This window comes from Rana temporaria, chromosome 4, assembly GCF_905171775.1.
Source record: "Rana temporaria chromosome 4, aRanTem1.1, whole genome shotgun sequence".
Taxonomy (NCBI): Eukaryota; Metazoa; Chordata; class Amphibia; order Anura; family Ranidae; genus Rana; species Rana temporaria.
The window spans coordinates 353,922,300-353,944,758 of record NC_053492.1 but is presented as its reverse complement, the minus strand read 5'-3'; the positions used below and the strand labels follow the sequence as shown (position 1 = coordinate 353,944,758).

The window sequence follows — 22,459 nt, the reverse complement described above, 5'->3', positions numbered from 1 at the left end:
CAGGGGTAACCTTACGCTTAGGCAAACGACATTAGCGACGGTTACGCGACGCAAATTCGTTCGGGAATCGGCGTATCAGGCTCATTTGCATAAACAAATGTGACCTGAACGTAAACACCACCTAGCGGCCGGCTGGGTAATTACATTTAAGATCCGTGTAAGTGACTTACACATGTCGGATCTTAAGCGTATCTATGCGAAAATTATTCTAAGAATCACTCGCATAGATACCCGGGCCAAAAAAGAGAGATACGACGGAGTATCCTGAGATACTCCGTCGTAACTATACTCAGAATATGGCCCAGTAAGGCTACCTAGCTGTGGGGGGCTAAATAAAATAAATTATTATTGCATTGGTTTTACCATAAGGGCTGCATAAATAATACTGACAGTTATATAACGGCATTATTAAATAATAATAGTATTAAAATACAAATACTTACAGAGCAGGCTATGCACCTTTGTGATATAAAAATCTCAAGCCTCGTACACACACTCGGTTTAATCGGCAAGAAACAGCAGAAAACCTCTGGCAGAGCTTTCTTGCCGATTATACCGATCGTGTGTATGAGGCTTTCAGGTTTCTCGACAAGAAAACTGCCCAGAATCTAGACGAGAAAAAAAGAGAACATGTTCTTTATTTTCTCGTCGTGAGATTCTCGGCAGTTTTCCTGCCGAGAAACCCGAGAGTGTGTATACTTACCTGGTTGCCGTGGAAACCCGCACATGCTCGAAATGACTTTGACGTATGCGCAGTAGCTTCCTAGGCATAGGTAGGGTAAAGCAAGATGGCGGCGACGGCATCGAATGTGACGAGCGCATTCCGGTTGTATGCAATGACGTCACCGCATTTTTGTCTTTCAAGAGAACCGCGGTTCTTTTGAAAGGAGAGTCTGTACACTCGGGCATCAAGAGATTCTTGCCAAGAATCTCGTCAGGAAAAACTACGCTTTTTTCTGACGCGATTCTGGCCTGTGTGTACAGGGCTTAAGACATAGGAGCTAAATAATGTACTGTATCAAGAACGTAACATCCAAACAAGGGAAAACAGCTTTCTTAATATAGCCCCTAAGATGCAATGGGTTTAACATAGTTAGCTAGATTCACGTAGCCCCGTGCAACTTTAGGCGGCGTAGCGTATCGTATTTACGCTACACCGCCTTAAGTCAGAGAGGCAAGTACTGTATTCTCAAAGTACTTGCCTCCTAACTTACGGCAGAGTAGCGTAAATGCGGCGGGCGCAAGCGCGCTTAATTCAAAATAGGCTGAGGGGGCGTGTTTTATGTTAATTTTCTTTGACCTAACCTAATTGACTTTTTTTGGAACGGCGCATGCGCCGTCCGTCTACATTTCCCAGTGTGCATTGCGGCTAAGTACGCCGCACAGTCCTATTGACGTGTACGTAAATGACGTACATCCATATTCACGAACGACTTACGCAAATGACGTAAAATTTTTGAATTTCGAAGCAGGAACGGCGGCCATACTTAAACATTACTATTCCAACTATTAGATGGAATAACTATAGGCCTGATAATGCGTTACGTAAACGGCGTATCTGTACTGCGGCGTATCTAGTGATTTACATATTCTACGCCGACCGCAATGGAAGCGCCACCTAGCGGCCAGCCTAAATATTGCACCCTAAGATAGGACGGCGCAAGCCGTCGTATCTTAGATAGTTTTGAGAATACACTTAAACTTAGGTGGGCGCAGATTCCGAGTTAGGTCGGCGTATCTACTGATACGCCAACCTAACTCTTACTGAATCTAGCTAAGTGTGTCATAAATTCTACAGTTTTCTATACAGAATGTTAAATAATAATGTTCTGTCATTTAATGTTGTAGATTGCAAAATAGATCTGGTGTTCCTCATTGATGGCAGCTGGAGCATTGGTAAGAGACGTTTCAGGATTCAGAAACTTTTCCTAAGCCAGATGGCGGATGCTCTGGATGTTGGCATTTCTGGACCTCTCATGGGTATTGTACAATATGGGTAAGAATATTTTCTTTATATACATTTTCTCTATCTAACAGCAGTGTGGTTGTCTAAAGTAAAAGGTGAAAATCTAGTTCAATATTTTTCATCATGGAAAAGAGGTCCACTTGATTCATTCTGGATTGCTTCTGTTTCTTCTTTTGAAGTACCGACACAACTAGGTTGATTTAGTGCAAAGTCTGGGGCAGCTCTGCATAGAAACCAATCAGCTTCCCGTTTTTTGGTCAAAGCTTAACTGAACAAGCAGAAGTTTGAATGTAATTGGCTACCATGCACAGCTGCACCAGAATTTTCACTCTCCTAAACGTGCGCCGTTTAGGAGATATTTCATTTGTAGTCCGCCGATAATGTAAACGGTGCATGCGCTGGGAAGAAACGAAACTCTGTGCCGTTTCTTCCCTAGCCTTTGCAGTTAAAGGCGGCTCCCATGCACATGCGTTGGAGTGACGTCACACGGCTCCGGCGAATCACAGAGCCAGAGTCTGTGGCCCGGAAGGAAGAGGGGCCAGAAGATGAACGCAGCCTGCACAGGGGACAGCGCTGGAATCTTTTGCAGGTAAGCGTCACATAATAGGCTAGTATGTGATGCATACTAGCCCATTATGCTTTTAATTTGCAGGCTTTGCAGGGTTTACTTCCTCTTTAATGACTTGTACCCCATGCAAAAATGACCTCATGCATGCATGAGCACACATTCACTAGTTAGTACAAGATTAAATGTGGTGATTCTTACTAAAGAAATGCTGTAATAAATTAAGAAATGTCAATTAATGCAATTTGTCTTCATTTTAGCTTAGCAATGCACTTAGGGCCAGATTCACAAAAGGGATACGCAGGCGTATCTGCTGATACTCTGTCGTATCCCTGTTTCTATCTATGCGGCTGATTCATAGAATCAGGTTACGCATAGATATCCCTAAGATCCGACAGGTGTAATTGTTTTACACTGTCGGATCTTAGGATGCAGTACCGCGGCCGTCGCTGGGGGCATTTCTCATCGTAATCCAGCGTTGGGTATGCAAATTAGCACTTACGGAGATCCACAAAGCTTTTTCTCTTCGTTAAGTCGCCGTGTTAGTTTGCCTTTGCAAAGATAGGGTACATTTTACAAAGTGTAAAGTTAGTACACCATGTAAAAGTGTACCCGTCTTTCCCGCGTCGCTGTCAAATTTTTTTTTAAATTTTTTTTTTCCCGGCGCAACTCTTTTTTTCCCGACGCAACTTTTTTTTAACCGTCGCGATTCACAAAACCTCGGCGCTTCGTAACTTCGCGCAAAGCACGTCAGGAAAATAGCGTCAGGAGCATGCGCAGTACGTCCGGCGCGGGAGCGCGCCTAATTTAAATGGGACTCGCCCCATTTGAATTGGCCCGCCTTGCGCTGGACTGATTTAGGATACACAGCCGCAAATTTCCAGGTAAGTGCTTTGTGGACTGGGCACTAACTTGTGTAATTTGCGGCGGTGTAACTTAAATCAGAAAAGTTACGTTGCGCCCGCTGGCTGTGAATCTGGCCCTTTGTACCTATATATTTTAGTATCTTTTTAACATAATCATTTAATTTTCCTCATGTACTGCTAAAGCATGTGTTTGTCATAAGTTTGACAGTTACTTGTTTTCCTTCCTTCAGGGATGACCCATCAACAGAATTCAGCCTTCGATCGTACTTCAACTCTAAAGACCTGAGAAATGCCATTGAAAAAATTCCACAAAAAGGAGGATATTCTAATGTTGGTAAGTTTATGTAAATATCACTTTAATCACACAATGGGGTTGATTTAGTAAGACCGTACTCTCCAGTTGTATTAAATCAACCTTAATCTTTGCAGAGAAGCATTTTTTTAGAAGTGATTCTACTGTAGATTCACAATTGTTTACAATATATTGCTGCAAACTGATCCCACATGCCAAACGATATATTATTCTGTGGTTATGCTTAGCCACTTCAGGATTTTGAATGCTACACATATATCCTAAAAACATCAACAAAGTTTTAAGGATTCATCTTTTATGTCCAGCTCCTCCCTTCACCATTATTACTGGCAATTGCCAGCTGTCAAAATGACAGCTGGTAATTGCTTTGTATGACACCGCAAGAACAGCAGTCAAAATGCAGCCACCCCTGTGTAAAAATGACAATTGCAGATTGTATGCAAGTTTCATTAAGTAAATACATTGAATCAATGCATTGTTTTATTGTATTTACTATTTTAGTTATAAGGTGTTACCTTTGATCTGTATATCACAATATACAAGTTTTGTAAAAACACAATGGGGGTTGTTTACGAAAGACAACTCATGTGTAAATTCAGTCGCTGTAGATCGCGGTAGATCTGAAATGAGGGGAAGCTCTGCTGATTTTATCATCCAATCATGTGCAAGCTAAAATGCTGTTTTTTATTTTCCTTGCATGTTCCCCTCAGATCTACAGCAACTGCACTTGAAAGTGCACTTTCAGTGCACTTGTAGTGCAAAGTGGATTTGCCTTTCGTAAATAACCCCCAATGTATTCCTATTTAGATCCTTTTTAACCCTTAGTTATTCCTATTTAGCCCAAATGAACTATTTTTTCCCCTTCCCCCCTTAGCTATTATTTTTCTGGAGTTTATTTTTTTTTTTGTCAATTTTTTATTATCATTAATATTTTTTTGTTTTCATTCATTTTGAAAATAACTTTTTTTAGTGATGTATAACAAGAAAATGTGAAAATTAAAAAAAAAAGTCCTTTGTTTCATTTGGAATTAACTTTGCCATACTTTGGGAAAACAAACGTACTTTAAAGATTTTTTCAAATGGGGGAAATTCAAGAATTAACATCATGCTTTTTCCATACAATAAGACTAGCATTGGTCAAAACTAGGGTTGTCCCGATACCGATACCAGTATCGGTATCGGGACCGATACCGAGTATTTGCGGGAGTACTCGTACTCCCGCAAATACCCCCGATACTGAAATAGAATACTTGTTCCCCCCCTGCCGCCGCCGCAAACCCGCCACGGTTAATCAGCGTGCGGGGAACATTACAGCTTTCGTTTGAATAGCTGTATCCCCGCCGCGTATAGACACTCCCCCTTGCGTGGGATTGGACGGATGATCTGTCCAATCCCACGCATGGGGGAGTGTCTATTCGCGGCGGGGATACAGATATTCAAACGAAAGCTGTAATGTTCCCTGCACGCTGATTAACGGCGGCACGTGCGGCATCATCAAGGTATGTAGGACATGGCTGCATTATGTGGGGGACATGGCTGCATTATGTGGGGGACATGGCTGCATTATGTGGGGGACATGGCTGTAATATGTGGGGGACATGGCTGGAATATGTGGGGGACATGGCTGTAATATGTGGGGGACATGGCTGTAATATGTGGGGGACATGGCTGGAATATGTGGGGGACATGGCTGGAATATGTGGGGGACATGGCTGGAATATGTGGGGGACATGGCTGGAATATGTGGGGGACATGGCTGTATTATGTGGGGGACATGGCTGCAATATGTGGGGGACATGGCTGCATTATGTGGGGGACATGGCTGGAATATGTGGGGGACATGGCTGGAATATGTGGGGGACATGGCTGGAATATGTGGGGGACATGGCTGGAATATGTGGGGGACATGGCTGGAATATGTGGGGGACATGGCTGGAATATGTGGGGGACATGGCTGGAATATGTGGGGGACATGGCTGTAATATGTGGGGGACATGGCTGTAATATGTGGGGGACATGGCTGTAATATGTGGGGGACATGGCTGTAATATGTGGGGGACATGGCTGTAATATGTGGGGGACATGGCTGTAATATGTGGGGGACATGGCTGCATTATGTGGGGGACATGGCTGCATTATGTGGGGGACATGGCTGGAATATGTGGGGGACATGGCTGGAATATGTGGGGGACATGGCTGGAATATGTGGGGGACATGGCTGGAATATGTGGGGGACATGGCTGGAATATGTGGGGGACATGACTGGAATATGTGGGGGACATGGCTGGAATATGTGGGGGACATGGCTGCATTATGTGGGGGACATGGCTGGAATATGTGGGGGACATGGCTGTAATATGTGGGGGACATGGCTGTAATATGTGGGGGACATGGCTGTAATATGTGGGGGACATGGCTGTAATATGTGGGGGACATGGCTGCATTATGTGGGGGACATGGCTGTAATATGTGGGGGACATGGCTGTAATATGTGGGGGACATGGCTGCATTATGTGGGGGACATGGCTGCATTATGTGGGGGACATGGCTGGAATATGTGGGGGACATGGCTGGAATATGTGGGGGACATGGCTGGAATATGTGGGGGACATGGCTGGAATATGTGGGGGACATGGCTGCATATGGGGGGACATGGCTGCATATGTGGGGGGACATGGCTGCATTTGGGGACACATTTAAAAAAAGTATCGTATTCGGTATCGGCGAGTACATAAAAAAAAGTATCGGTACTTGTACTCAGTCCTAAAAAAGTGGTATCGGGACAACCCTAGTCAAAACATAAAAAAATTCTATAGAAAATAAAATATTTTTGACAAAACATTATTGTAATGTTACAATTATGACCAAAACATTCCCATAGTGGAAATGCAAAATGTTCCCATGTCCTTAAAGGGGTGGTTCACCCTAAAAACTATTTTTTTTTTATTACACTGGCCCCCCCACATTACAATACGATTAAGGCTATTATTTTTTTTTTTATGCTGTACATACCTTTGTACAGCATATTCACCCGTGGCTTCGGGGTTGCGAGTCGCGCGGGAGTGGGCGTTCCTAACATGCTGTGATTGACGTTTTGACTAAAAACGAGCTCCCCCCCGTCGCGTAAGCCGCGTCACGGTTGGCGAAAGGAGCCGAACGGCGAGTCGGCGCTATACTGCGCATGCGCATCGCCGTTCGGCTCCTTTCGCCAATCGTGACGCGGCTTACGCGACGGGGGGAGCTCGTTTTTGGTCAAAACGTCAATCACAGACATGTTATGAACGCCCACTCCCGCGGGACTCACAAGCCGGAAGCCACGGGTGAATATGCTGTACAAAGGTATGTACAGCATCAAAAAAATAATAATAGCCTTAATCGTATTGTAATGTGGGGGGCCAGTGTAATAAAAAAAAGTAGTTTTTAGGGTGAATCACCCCTTTAAGGAGTATACAGGCGCAAAAGATGAAGAGTTAAATAATAAGATACATGGATGAAAACATAAAAAACTTCTACTACACAGGCTAAGCAGATGTGCATATAAAACAAATATGTGCAGCACTAAATACTAATAAAACCTAATAAAAGTGTGAAGTAGGATTAATAGTAACAACACACAAGCATTGCACATAATTTACTAAAAATAGATAGCATACACCTAAACCATCCGTACAAGCAGTGGCGGTTCGTCCATAGAGGGCGCTGGAGCGCCGCCCCCTCTGGCTCCCACCGCCACTGAGTCAAATAACATAGATTCATGCATTGCACGAATCTATGTAATTTTCGCCGATGCCGCTGTTATTCAGATGGTCGGCGCTCAATGTCCGGCCATCTGAATAACGCCAGCTGGTTGGCTGTACGGAAATGTCTATCAAAGCCAACAGCTCTGATAGGCTTTCCCAATACAGCCCTCGGGTCCCGGAAGCTTATTCTCGGAGCGTACAGACTGTACGCCCCTTGAATAAGATGACAGGCGTCTCAGCCAATCAGGTTGGCCGGTTCTGGCTACCGGTAACCTGATTGGCTGAGACGCCTGTCAGTCATCGAGGGCGGGAGAAGACATCGTGGGACGTGGATGCCTAAAACCAGTAAAGGTAAGTGCCGTGCGGGGGGGAAGAAAGCAATTTACAGGGCACAGTGGGGACAATTGGCACAGCGGCGACCATTAAAGGGCACAGTGGCTGCGTTTAATGGCATGGCATAGTGGTGACAATGTATGGCACAGTGGTGACAACGTATGGCACAGTGGCTGCGTTTAATGGCAGGGCACAGTGGTGACAATGGATGGCACAGTGGTGACAATGGATGGCACAGTGGCTGCGTTTAATGGCATGGCACAGTGGTGACAATGTATGGCACAGTGGTGACAATGGATGGCACAGTGGCTGCGTTTAATGGCATGGCACAGTGGTGACAATGTATGGCACAGTGGCTGCGTTTAATGACATGGCACAGTGGTGACAATGGATGGCACAGTGACTGCATTTAATGGCATGGCACAGTGGTGACAATGTACAATGTATGGCACAGTGGCTGCGTTTAATGGCATGGCACAGTGGTGACAATGGATGGCACAGTGACTGCGTTTAATGGCATGGCACAGTGGTGCAAATTGATGGCACAGTGACTGCATTTGATGGCATGGCACAGTGACTGTGTTTAATGGCATGGCACAGTGGTGCGAATTGATGGCACAGTGACTGCATTTGATAGCATGGCACAGTGACTGCGTTTAATGGCATGGCACAGTGGTGCGAATTGATGGCACAGTGGCTGCATTTGATGGCATGGCACAGTGGTGCAAATTGATGGCACAGTGGCTGCATTTGATGGCATGGCACAGTGGTGCAAATTGATGGCACAGTGGCTGCGTTTGATGGCATGTAACAGTGGCTGCGTTTGATGGCATGTAACAGTGGCTGCGTTTGGGCACAGTGAGACTGCAATTTTTTTTTCCTTTGCGCCCCCCAAAAATTTTGAGCACCAGCCGCCACTGCGTACAAGTGTAAATTGTAACAATCTGTGTGCTATTGTGCTTCACATAACATACTTAACTCGGAGTAGGCATGTGCATTTCGTTTAGTTCCGAATCGAAATTCGGACGAATTTTTCATTATTCGGACATTCGGATGCATACGAATTCCCAATTGCAATATTAATGAATTTACCGAATCCGAACGAACGTTTTCAATTCCGAATCGAAAACCCTCGGACGAAATTCGAAAAAAAAAATAATCTTTTCGAATCGAATTCGAAAACAAATTCTATTCGAAAGGAGACTATTTGTTTTCGAATCCGGTCGAAATATTTTCGAATTCGACCGGACTTTTCGAAATTCGGTCGAAAACGAACAAATTCCGAAAACGGTCAAAATATTTTCGAATTCGATCGGATTTTTTCGAAATTCGGTCGAAAACGAACGAATTCCGAAAACGAATTTAACACATGTAACAAATCTAACTTAACGGAATTAATTAAATAACGAATTGAAACGAAACAAAACAAATTTTTCCCTTTTGCACATGCCTAAAGCGGAGTTCCACCCAAAAATGGAACTTCCGCTTTTTCGAACCCTCCCCCCCTCCGGTGACACATTTTGCACCTTTCAGGGGGGAGGGGGTGCAGATACCTGTCCTCCGGTGGGAGTCTCCGCCACACTGTTCCCAGGAGAGAGCAGGGACCAGTGACGGCGTGCCGCGCTACTCATGCATGGCTTCACTTCCTAATTCCTTCACCGAACATGGCGGCGGCAGCATCCGAGCACCAAGCGATTGCTCAGCCTCGTCTGCCGACATCACGGGCGCGCTGGACAGGTAAGTGTGCATTTTTAAAAGTCAGCAGCTGCAGTATTTGTAGCTGCTGGCTTTTAAAAAAAAAATTACGGCTGGAACTCCGCTTTAAGTGACCGTGAAAACAATCATAGTGAACAACTAATTTAGTCAGGCGTTCCATTTGTGACCAATCTTGGTGAAAATGAAAACGTCAAAAAAGCATGCATTTAGCCATTGGCTAAACATCAGTGGCTAACAATGATTGTTTTCACATATAGTGAAAAATATTGTAAAATGTATACAGCACGCAAAAAATCTGCAATGCACTGATAACACCATGATGTGTCAGAAATCACATATCACCACCATGTCTCATGATATCATTAGATCATTATGACTATCATTTCAGGAAAGGCTCTGTCCTATGTGAACAAGAATTACTTTTCTGATGCCAGTGGGAATAGAGGAGCAGCTCCAAATGTGGCTGTAGTTCTTGTTGATGGATGGCCAACAGATAAAGTGGAAGAAGCCTCTCGTCTTGCTCGGGAATCAGGAATAAATATTTTTTTTGTGACAATTGAAGGTGCAGATGACAATGAAAGGTCTAGTGTTGTGGAACCAAACTTTGTAGACAAGGTAATTTACACTTTTATATGTATATGTGTAGATCTAAAATGAACTATACAGCAGAGAAAGTATGAAAAAATATACAATTGTGCACATAAGTTTACATACCCTGGCAGAATTTATGATTTATTTTCAGAGAATATGAACAATAACACAAAAACATGTCTTTCACTCATGGTTAGTGTTTGACTGAAGCCATTTATTATCAATCAACTGTGTTTACTCTTTTTAAATTATAATGAAAACAGAAACTACGCAAATGACCCTGATCAAAGGTTTACATACCCTGGTGATTTTGGTCTGATAACATGCACACAAGTTGAATAGCTATTAAAGGTAACCATCCTCACCTGTTATCTGTTTGCTTGTAATTCGTGTGTGTGTATAAAAGGTCAATGAGTTTCTGGACTCCTGACAGACTCTTGCATCTTTCATCCTGTGCTGCACTGATGTTTCTGGATTCTGAGTCATGGGGAAAGCAAAAGAATTGTCAAAGAATCTACGGGAAAAATGTAGCTGAACTGTATAAAAAAGGAAAGGGATATAAAAAGATATCCAAGGAATTGAGAATACCAATCAGCAGTATTCAAACTCTAATCAAGAAGTGGAAAATGAGGGGTTTTGTTGAACTCAAACCACGGTCAGGTAGACCAACTAAAGTTTCAGCCACAACTGCCAGGAAAATTGCCTGGGATGCAAAGAAAAACCCACAAGTAACTTCAGGTGAAATACAGGACTCTCTGAAAACATGTGGTGTGGCTGTTTCAAGATGCACAATAAGGCTGCATGGTTGAGTTTCCTGAAGAAAGTTATTACTACACAAATGTCACAAAGTATCCTGCTTACAATACACCAAACAGCACAGAGACAAGCCTCAAACCTGACACAGTCATTTGGAGTGATGAGACCAAAATTTCGTTTCACAACCATAATCGCTACATTTGGAGAGGAGTCAACAAGGCCTATGAGCAAAGGTACACCATTCCTACTGTGAAACACGGAGGTGGATCGCTGATGTTTTGGGGATGTGTGAGCTACAAAGGCGCAGGAAATTTGGTCAAAATTGATGGCAAGAATAATTGCAGTATATTATCAAAAAATACTGGATGTACATTTGCAATCATCAGCCAGGAAGCTGCGCATGAGAAGTACTTGGGACATTCCAACATGAAAATGATCCAAAGCACAAGGCCAAGTCGACCTGTCATTGGCTACAGCAGAATAAAGTGAAGGTTCTGGAGTGGCCATCTCAGCTTCCTGACCTCAATATGTGCAGTTCATGCAAGACAGCCCAAGAATTTACAGGGACTGGAGGCTTTTTGCCAAGTGGAATGGGCAGCATTACCATCTGAGAAGATAAAGAGCCTCATCCACATATATCACAAAATACTTCAAGTTGTCATTGATGTTAAAGGGGGCAATACAGGGTATTAAGATCTGGGGTATGTAAACTTTTGATCAGGGTAATTTGGATAGTTTCATTATGATTTAAAAAGAGTAAACACAGTTCACAGATTGATAACAAATGGCTTCAGCCAAACACTAACCATGAGCGAAAGAAAAGTTTTCGTTATCTTTCATATTTTCTGAAAAATGGCAAAGAAATCATAAATTCTGGTATAAACTTCAAGGGTATGTAAACTTATGAGCACAACTGTATCTCTGTTTGTTATTAACTTTTATTAACTAATAAATATAATGTTCATGGGTCAATTAATTTACTAAAACTTTTTGCATTCATAAATGTTTAAAACTATATATATTTTTACTTATTTATATTTTTTATATATTTTTATATTTTAAATAAAAAAAAATTTGTTTTCCTGATAAACGTTTATTATATGAAACAAAAAAGGCAAACACCTGGCACTTGGAATTAAACTATAATAAATTGCCTAAATAAAGAAACTGATCAATTTAACTAATAAAGTAAAGGTATACTCACAGTTGGAAGTAGGAGAGAGTGGGAGATCATATATTTCCGCAGTGGCAATCCGTCCATTAGGGACACAGGGGTACTGCCCCCTAATCCATGCATCTGGCCCCTAATTTTGAATCTTTATACTGTACGTTACCTTTAAGTTCACATTGATAAGAAAAGCAGAGAGAAATAGCAGATCGTGGGCTAGATTCAGGTAGGGGGACATAAATTTATGCGGGCGTAGCGTATGTTATTTACACTACGCCGCCGCAATTTAGAGAGGCAAGTACAGTATTCACAAAGCACTTGCTCCGTAACTTGCGGCGGCGTAGCGTAAATCTGCCGGCATAAGTGTGCCGAATTCAAATTGTCAAGAGGTGGGCGTGTTTTATGTAAACACCGGCCATGAACGTATCCCAGTGCGCATGCTCCTAATCACGTCGCAAATAGTCAATGCTTTCGACGTGAACGTAATTTACGCAAAGCCCTATTCGCGAACGACTTACGCAAACGACGTAAAATTTTCAAAATTCGACGCGGGAACGACGTCCATACTTAACATTGGTTATGCCTCATATAGCAGGAGTAACGTTACGCCAGAAAAAGCCTTACGCAAACCACGTAAAAAAATCCGCCGGGCGCACGTACGTTTCTGAATTGGCGTATCCAGCTCATTTGCATATTCTAGGCTGAAATCGACGGAAGCGCCACCTAGCGGCCAGCGTTAATATGTACCCTAAGATACGACGGCGTAGGAGACTTACGACGCTCGTATCTTAGCCTAATTTAAGCGTATCTGGTTTCCAGAATACACTTAAATTTACGACGGCGTAGATTCAGAGTTACATTTGCTTGTGTGACATTTGCTTGTGTGAGAAGCAATTAGATTCCAGCTATTACCAGTAGTGACATTCAACTGAACTTGTTGAATAAAATGTGGAAATGTTGATGTTTTGCAACTTATCAAAGTAACTTTATCAGCTCTGCATATAATGCCACTTCATCAGCTCTAAACTGGCAAACTGAAAAAAAATTATAAAAATAACACGTTTAGCCATTTAAATACCTACTGAAGACCTTCTCTAGCACATGGGATTGGATTATATCAATAGGAAAGATTGTTTTCACAAACTTTTACATCTCCCACACTTTGGGCAATCAACATGTGCCTTAACAATATTCCATGGTGATTGGATTAAGGTGACTAATTTAACTGTGCAGATATCAGTGGTGCTCCGAAATGAGAATTGCGATGCTGAAACTGAAACCAAAAATTCAGGATGCACTTGGCTGAAAACCGAAAACAGACATTGTTTTATTTTATTTTGAATGTAATTAATGTAGCTGGCGCTTTTGCATTTAAGTAAATGGGATGCGATTTTGAATTTAAGTCAATAGGGGTCATTTTTGTATTGAAATCAATGGGACACGATTTTGCATTCAAGTCACCAGGGGGCTTTTTTGCATTGGAGTCAATAGGAAGCGATTTTGCATTAAAGTCACCGGGGGGGGGGGGGCATTTTTGCATTGAAGTAAAAGGGACATGATTTTGTATTTAAGTCAATGGGATGCGATTTTGCATTGAGGTTAATGGGACGCAGCATGCCATTAGCGGCACCTCTTTTTTTTTTCAATTGGCAAAACGCTGATAACCCTGTTTTCTGCCAATAATTTTTAGCAGCCGATATATCGGTGCATCCCTAGTAGATATAAATGGATGAGTGGCAAATTGTCAACATTACAGAACAAATCCAGTTTAATGTGAATAACTGCTACTAGCCACTGTATACCATGACCTGGATAAATGAAAACCTTCATGTGTTAGAAACAAAATTGCAATATAGACTAGTATATATATATATATATATATATATATATATATATATATATATATATATATATATATATATATATATATTTACCTATCAGATATCAACTGTATTTTATGCGAGCGCAAACATTGGTAATAGATATTTATGTTCTGCCGCCAAGTTTACCCTAATTAGTGTAGCAGTATGCTTTCAAACTAACCATCATTGTTTTTGTTTTTTTTGCAGGCTGTTTGCAGAACCAATGGTCATTTTTCCATCAATGTTCCCAGTTGGTTTGGTCTCCATAAAATTGTGAACCCACTGGTGAAGCGTATGTGTGATACTGATAAGTTAGTCTGTAGCAAGACCTGTCTTAATGCTGCTGATATTGGGTTCATCATCGATGGGTCCAGTAGTGTCGGTACAGGAAACTTCCGCACAGTTCTGCAGTTCATAGCGAATATAACAAGCGAGTTTGAGATTTCGGACACAGACACAAGAATTGGAGCTTTACAGTATACGTATGAACAGAGGCTGGAGTTTGGTTTTGATAAGTACAGCACAAAGCAAGATGTTGTAAATGCCATAATGAGAATCGGCTATTGGAGTGGAGGCACAAGTACAGGAGCAGCCATCACATATGCTAGTGAACAGCTATTTAGCAAATCAAAACCAAACAAGAGGAAGATCATGATTGTAATAACCGACGGTCGTTCTTACGATGATGTTCGGGCTCCCGCTGCAGCTGCTCATCGAAATGGTAATTTTTTTCACAAGAAATTCCTCATTATCCACTTCAATACTGGGTCCTTATACCCCCTTCCTGTCCAGGCCAATTTTCAGCTTTCAGCGCTGTCGCACTTTGAATGACATTTGCGTGGTCATGCAACACTGTCCCCAAACTAAATTTTTTTCATTTTGTTCACACAAATAGAGCTTTTTTTGGTGGTTTTTAATCACCACAGTTTTTTTTTTTTTTTTGCTAAATACACAAAAAAAGTTTTTCTTTGTTTCAGTTATAAAATTTAGCAATTTTTTTTATTTATTTTTTACAATTTTTTTTAACACACTGTGACCAGAGCAATATAATGTTGCCATAGTAACACTTGTACTGCTCTGGGGAAGTGATCAGGATGTTTTTGTTTGTTTGTTATTTTACATATTATGTTTACTTATATCGGTGTATTGCATTGCTATTTTACTGAATCATTCCATCTGTTTTGTTGTGATTAGCTGCGATTGGTCACAGCTAATCACATGGTATAGATTGGCTGTGATTGTCACTGTCTGTACCATGTGATCAAATTGACCTATCACAGCTAGCAACACAATTGTACACATTGGATATCTTGAAAGGAAGCCATCCATTGTGTACAATTGTCATGTGACCTGCTGTGATTTGTCACGGCGGTCACATGGTACCAGCAGCGAGCCGGTACTCTGATCAGTCATCAGCTGGGCCCCATGGACATGGCCAGTGAAAGATCACGCCTCTGCGTGGCCCCGAAATTGGCGCATCCTGGCAGGACGTCATATAACGTCCAGTAAGGATGGGAATCCACTGCCCAGCCATCATTTTATATGAATTATTTATTTTATTATATATATATATATATATATATATATATATATATATATTATCATCCCTGCGCAATTCAAACTGAGCATACTATGCAAAATATGCCGAATTTGGGTTACCTATAGTTAGTAGCAAGTCCAGCAATATAGGAACTCAATTTAACCACTAGACTAGCGGACCGCCCTATGTAGATATAGGGCGGGTTAGCCGCTCTGCACCGGATCACAAATATGTCTGTGATCCAGCATTTTGAGGTAGGGGGTGAATATTCATTTGCTATTGTCACACAACTGGGTGGGATCCACCCTTTTTTTTAAGCCTCTGGCTCTAATCACATGCTTCAAACCCCCCCATTGGAATTAATAGTCCGGTGCCCTGTTTGTAGATCAGGGGGGTGGACGCATGGAAAGGGGGGTGGCACACATGCATCCCTAATGGACGGGCCGTCAACTAAGTCCTATAGTGTACATTAAACATTTAAAAAAAATTGGTGTACCGCTAAAGTGTTTGGCAACCCTAAGGGGGCCTCAATGATGAAGAGAAGTAGCAATACACAGCAAAAGGGAAGCTCTGTCAATTTTTTTTTATTGCTGTCTGTTTGATAGATAACACACATCAAAATACAATGGCCCAGATTCAGGTAGGACTTGCGCATTATTTGCGGAGGCACAGGGCAACGATTTTGCTTTACGCCCCCGCAAATAATTTGCGCTGCCCTCGATTCACGGAGCAGTAGCTCCATAAATTGCGAGGGCGCGCCGCCAAAATTGCCCGGCGTAAGCGCGCGCAATGTAAATGATCCCGCCGGGGGCGGGAATCATTTAAATTAGGCGCGCTCCCGCGCCGAGCGTAGAGCGCATGCTCCGTCGGGAAACTTTCCCGACATGCATTGCGACAAATGCCGTCGCAAGGACGTCATTTGCTTCAGAGTGAACGTGAATGGCGTCCAGCGCCATTCACAAATCACTTACGCAAACGACGTAGATTTTAAATCTCGCGACGCGGGAACGTGGGTATCCTATAGCATTGGCTGCGCCTGCTATTAGGATGTGTAACGTTACGCGAAACCCGACGTACGCAAACTACGTCATTTGCGTACGCAGGGCTCGCGCAACGTTGTGAATCGGTGTTAGTATGCAATTTGCATACTATACACAGATCACAATGGGAGCGCCCCCTAGCGGTCATCGCTAGAATGCAGCCTAAAATCTGCGTGGCATAAGAGCCTTATGCAACGCAGATTTTAGGCTGCAGTCGGCGTAACGAGTTCTCTGAATCAGGAGAACTCGTTACGCCGGCGCAAGTCAGCAATTGCGCTGCGTAACTATGGTTACGCAGGCGCAATTGCTACCTGAATCTGGGCCAATATATTTTTCTTTTTAGAAGAGAGGTAAAAGAGTTAAAACCTCTGACAGCTTTATTTACTACTTAGCTGGATTCTTTATCTTCAAATGAGAATGAAATTACTTTTCAAATCATGCCTATGTAAAGAATTTTGCTATTAACGTTCACATTTTATTCACAGGGGTCATTGCATATGCTGTTGGTATCGCCTGGGCAGCCCAAGATGAACTGGAATCCATTGCTACGGATCCAAAAAAAGAGCATTCGTTCTTTGTGGATGAATTTGACAGTCTCTATAAGTTTGTAGGAAAGATTATCCAGAATATTTGTACGGAGTATAATTCTCAACCAAGAAATTAAAGTATGCGTTGGTTAAAGTATTTTTATACTGCTTGGATAATACACTTTCTGGCATTGAACAGAAAAACTTCTACAACAAATGATGTATTAAATTTAGAGAGGTCTGTCTTTGAATACAGATATTCTCGTGTCCTAAATCCTGATCCATGACATGCTAATGTTTTCTTTCCACCTGTAAATTGCAGCCTCACTCCACATTTCAGGTGTGAAATTAACTGAAAATATGATCATCACAGTTCGACAATCATATGGCAAATCTTGGAATATTCAATATACTCTGGCTATGAAGTCAGTCGGTATTACCTGACCTATTGGCCTGCTTAGCATGCAAAAATAACACTTTATTAAAACGGGTCACAGGCAGTATTGTTACAGAACATTGACATCTATGGTAGTTTTTTTTAGGCTTAGCCCAAATTTAACATAATAGTAAGTAATGTCATTATGTTATTATCCAATACTGCCCTCTAGTGTCAAACTACTAACATGCATCATAAGAACAAAGCTTTATTTGCAAAAGCTATCCCAAAGCATCACTTTTTTTATTTTTTTAACAAAATAAAGCATCATATCTTTTAAAGACAAGGATATGTCAGATCAATTTTTTCTCTTCCTATTTTTTATGATTTGGGCTCACACTGCATGTAACTTTGTAACTGAAGAAAAAAAAAAGTTGTTCGTTTTGTGCAAGAGCTATTTTCTGCTCTTCCATAAGTGATGATTTTGTAGTTGACTACAAGTAATCTAACAGCACAGTGCCATGAATTTTGATCCTCATAGGGTCACTTGACACAGTTCTAAGCAGTTGTATAGATTAAGCAGAACTGTATAAATTTGCACATTAAATCTGAGTTTTAGAGGGGGAAAAGTCATGAAAATCAATATAGCAAATCAGTGAGACATTTTAATTTTTTTTTTTTTTTTTTTTTTTGCAATTATTATGTATATTTTAATTAAAAAAATCTTTACATTAAAAAAAATCAGAAAAACTATATATTTCAGTATAGTTTGTACAGTTTTAATATTATTCTATTTTCATTATATAATATAGCATTTATACACAGCTAAAGGGGTTTCAGTGACTTGTATACTGTTCCTTTACTTATAAAAATTGTTTTGTATATAAGAAAACTTTTTACTACTTCAAATCTGATGCAATAGAAGAGCTGAGTTTTACAACACAATCAATGTTTGTGATGTATTAATTATGAGACAGATAGCAATGATTACTGTCAATATCAAAGAGCAAATATTTTTGTGGGAGAATGTCATCCAATCTGTTTCTATCACATCATAAAGTAATTTCAAGAAATAAAAATCTACAATATTACTGTGTTATTGCTGGAATAAATGCCCCAGTAGAATTGTCTTTGTAATGTCATGTTTGTGTCTCAGTTTGAACACTTTTTACTGCTCACAAAAGTTATTTTGAAAAAAATGCGCTTTTTTTTTTAAAGAATGTATTTTTACTTGTTAGTCTTCTTGAAATCACTTTCTAGAACTGATTTAAATGTTTGAAGCCAAAAGGCCTGAGTTACTAAACATAAATGCTCTTATCGGAAAGGCTGCATGGTGTTTAGAACCTGGTACAGTGCACTTGTGTGATGCTACTCACTTAGGGCCAGATTCACGAATATTTGCGGCCGTGTAACGTAACCCGTTTACGTTACACCGCCGCAAGTTTTCAGTGTAAGTGCCCGATCCACAAAGCACTTACCTGTAAACTTGCGGCAGTGTATCGTAAACGCGTCCGGCGCAAGCCTGCCCAATTCAAATGGGGCGTGTACCATTTAAATTAGGCGCGCTCCCGTGCCGGACGTACTGCGCATGCTCAGTTTCGAAATTCCCGCCGTGCTTTGCGCGATGTGACATCATTTTTTCGAACGGCGACGTGCGTAGCGTCCATTCATATTCCCGGACGTCTTACGCCAAAACAAAAATAATTTATAAATTCGCCCCGGGAACGACGGCCATACTTTAACATGGCTCGACTAAAATTAAGCCATGTTAAAGGAGGCCTAACTTTGCGACGGGAAAAAATTACTAGCGACGACGTAACGATGGGAAAAACCTTTGTGGATCGCCGTAACTGCTAATTTGCATACCCGATGCTAGAATACGACGCAAACTCCCCCCAGCGGCGGCCAAAGTATTGCATCCTAAGATCCGACGGTGTAAGTCAATTACACCTGTCGGATCTTAGGGCTATCTATGCGGAACTGATTCTATGAATCAACCGCATAGATAGGACAGGAGATACGACGGTGTATCAGGAGATACGCCGTCGTATCTCTTCTCTGAATCTGGCCCATAGTTACTAAAATAGCTACTCACAATAACTATTTTAATTATTTTCCCCTTTAACGGCATGTCAAATGTGCTTGTGCTCCTAGTGACAACATCTTCTCAACAGGGAGTTTGATGTCACTCACTACTGCATTTCTGCAATTTCCAGGATAAGGCATGGGGTTACTTAAACCAAAAGGTACATGGCACAATACAAATTCCTTGTCTACCAGATGTTAATAATGATCACGCAGATAATTTTAATTCCTCATTCTACTGTACTTAAAGGGTCACTAAAGGAAAAAAAAATGTTTTTGCTTAAATGACTGTTTACAGGGTATAGAGACATAAAAGTTAACTGATTCCTTTTAAAAATGATTAAAAATAGATAAAATCAATCATATAATGTGCCTCTAGTTTCACTATCTTTTTTAAACTGGTTTCATGTTTCTGTGAAGTAGAGAGAGACACAGAACAAAAACAAACAAATCCAGGGCAGTGTTTTGTTTTTAAAATTAATCTGATTGGTTCTGAGGAGTTTAAGACACAAAGCTTGGACCACAGTGAAAAGCTGCCATGAGATTTTTCATAAGGAAACAGACAAGCAGGAAGTGTGGAGATCAGAGCAGAATTACAGCAACTTCAAAGCAAAAACGAACAATGAGGACATGAAACCAGGACTGCAGTAAGGTAAAGGAAGCTATTTAGCTAAAAAAATATTTTCCTTTAGTGATCCTTTAAAGCAACAACAGCAGTCAAATGGATTCAGGAGGATTCTCTTTTTCTTTCTTCGATCTCCCAGATCTTGCAAAAGAACACAAGTGATGTATACTGTATAAATAGATAGATATAGATATACATATAGGTTCTGGTCTCCAACTCCAAACAATGAACAGTAATGTCTACTTTTGTAGAGAATATTGTTTCTGCTTCAGATCTTTTTTAGATTTTTCATGATATCAGCTATTATGCATATCATACAGTCATACAGACTATGAAATGCGTTAGTGTGTGCTGGATCAATTGTACACTGTTTTTGTATTAGACTTGTGATAAAAACAGACAGGGAGCTTTAAAGCTCAAAAATGGTATTAGTAGTGTTTAGGAGCGTTTAGGAGCTTTTCTGCTGAAAAAAATTAAAAAAAAGCTCCAAAAAACTCTACAAAAAAAAAAAAAAAGAATGTTCTGCTCCTAGACGCTGAAGTTCAAAAAAGGCTAATAGCCTAAAGTAATGTGCATGGACACATAGGATAACACTATTTAGCTTCTAGGAGCAGGGGGAAAATGCTAATAACAGCTTCTAGGATTTTTAAAAAAATGGCCTTAACCTCCCTGGCGGTATGATTCTTTCAGAAAAAACATGCTGAAAGCGGTACCATTATTTGCAAGGAAATTTGGTGTTTTATACTGTAGGTCTGTAATTTTTAGAAATAACTCACTTAAATCTGACCAAACAAGATTCTAATAGGCATCCCGGGTATGACATTTTTTTAAAAACAAAATTATAAATTATAATATAATAAATAATTATAAATAATTATAACAAATAATAATATAATTATAATAACAATTATTCAATAATGTAATCAAATCAAAATCACTGAAATTTGCTCAGTTGCAGAATTGTCGCTGTCATTATTTATTTATTTTTATGACGAATTTCCCCACAAATCGCTATCGCACAATTCTGCAAGTGATTATAATTTATTATCGCTGTTTTTTAGCTGATCTAAAACTATTTTTGACATAAAGGGACACTTTGGTTGCTATGGACAATCTACAGTTTGCAGGGAGAAAGAAACGTTTTTATTATATAAAAGTACATGTAGGACACAGGACAGACCACTAGGGACAGGGGGGGTGTGTATTTTTTACATTTAGTACTGTAATCTATAAGATTACAGTATACTGTATGTAAAGTGTTTGTTTACTTTTTTAAATTTGGCGCCGTTCTCCGTCCCTGTGCGTCGTAACGTCGCAGGGAACGGAGATCGGCGGCACAGGAGGACGCTGTGTGAATCGAGCGAGGTCCCGCTCGCTCACACAGCGCGGTGGCATCGCTGGATCCAGGGACAAGGTAAGTAAACCAAGCCTGTGGATCTAGCGAGGCAAGCCCGAGTCTGACTCAGGGTTACCGCTCGCAGCAGGAAAATCTAACCCCGAGTCAGACTCGGGAATACCGCCAGGCAGGTTAATGGAGTGCAGCTTCTCCTTTTATTTTTATTTTTATTTTAATAGTGAAATCCCTGTATAGATATTTCAGGTCATATCACTAGGGAGGCTATTCAGTAAATTCAGAAGTCCTTGCAACTTTAAAAAACATAAATAAAAATAGCTCACTGCCTCTGCTAAGCTTCCCATGCTACTTAGGGTGACCACATTTCCAAACTGCCATTCAGGGACACCGCCCTCCTTCACAAAAAGTTGCCAATTTTAAAGGCTTATATGCAAGTAATTGGCCATAATAGGGTATGGGGGGTCTGGGTACTGCATTGGGGGACATGTATCAATGCAAAAAATGTTCTTAATAATTTTCAGGAGCAGTAATTTTAATTATGCTTAAAGTGCAACAATAAAAATGAACAATTCCTCTAAATATAGTGCCTGGGGGGTTCCCTTAGTCTGCCTGTAAATTGGCGCATGTGTACCATGTATGGAACACGCTGCTGCAAAAATGAAATTTCTAAAAACACAAGTCAAATCACATTTAAATTTGACTCACGATTGCAATTGCATGCATCCGGCTATTGAACAAAAAAAAGCACAAAAAACATAGTGCCCCCTCCCCCTAGTCCATACCAGACCCCTCGGACTCTGCCCTCCCACCCCAAAGCACCTTGTCCCCATCTTACCCTGGCTGGTGGTTGTGATTGCATGCAGGCAGTGGGATTATTAGAATCTGGAAGCCCCCAAAGGGTCTGAAATGGACTAGGGGAGGGGGACCTGCTTTTACTGCGCTCTTGTTGGGCGCAGTGCATTTCAGGGCATTTGGCGGGGCGAACACCCTGGGCTGGGAAACAGACAGTTTCCACCTGTCAGCTTCATCAGGTGGC

At 41.2% G+C, this 22,459-nt stretch overlaps 1 protein-coding gene across 3 annotated transcripts in view; it reads left to right on the top strand.

The window, feature by feature from the left end:
* VIT (vitrin) overlaps nucleotides 1–18,489 on the top strand; it is a 201,572-nt gene extending 183,083 nt beyond the window's left edge. For all 3 annotated transcript variants that reach the window (XM_040350843.1, XM_040350844.1, XM_040350842.1), the window contains 5 exons: nucleotides 1,849–1,996; nucleotides 3,628–3,731; nucleotides 9,888–10,114; nucleotides 14,084–14,597; nucleotides 16,942–18,489. In XM_040350843.1, coding sequence (XP_040206777.1) covers nucleotides 1,849–1,996; nucleotides 3,628–3,731; nucleotides 9,888–10,114; nucleotides 14,084–14,597; nucleotides 16,942–17,120 — 1,172 coding nt within the window. In that variant the 3' untranslated portion in view covers nucleotides 17,121–18,489. The remainder of the gene's footprint in view (nucleotides 1–1,848; nucleotides 1,997–3,627; nucleotides 3,732–9,887; nucleotides 10,115–14,083; nucleotides 14,598–16,941) is intronic.
* The last annotated feature ends 3,970 nt before the right edge of the window (nucleotides 18,490–22,459 follow it).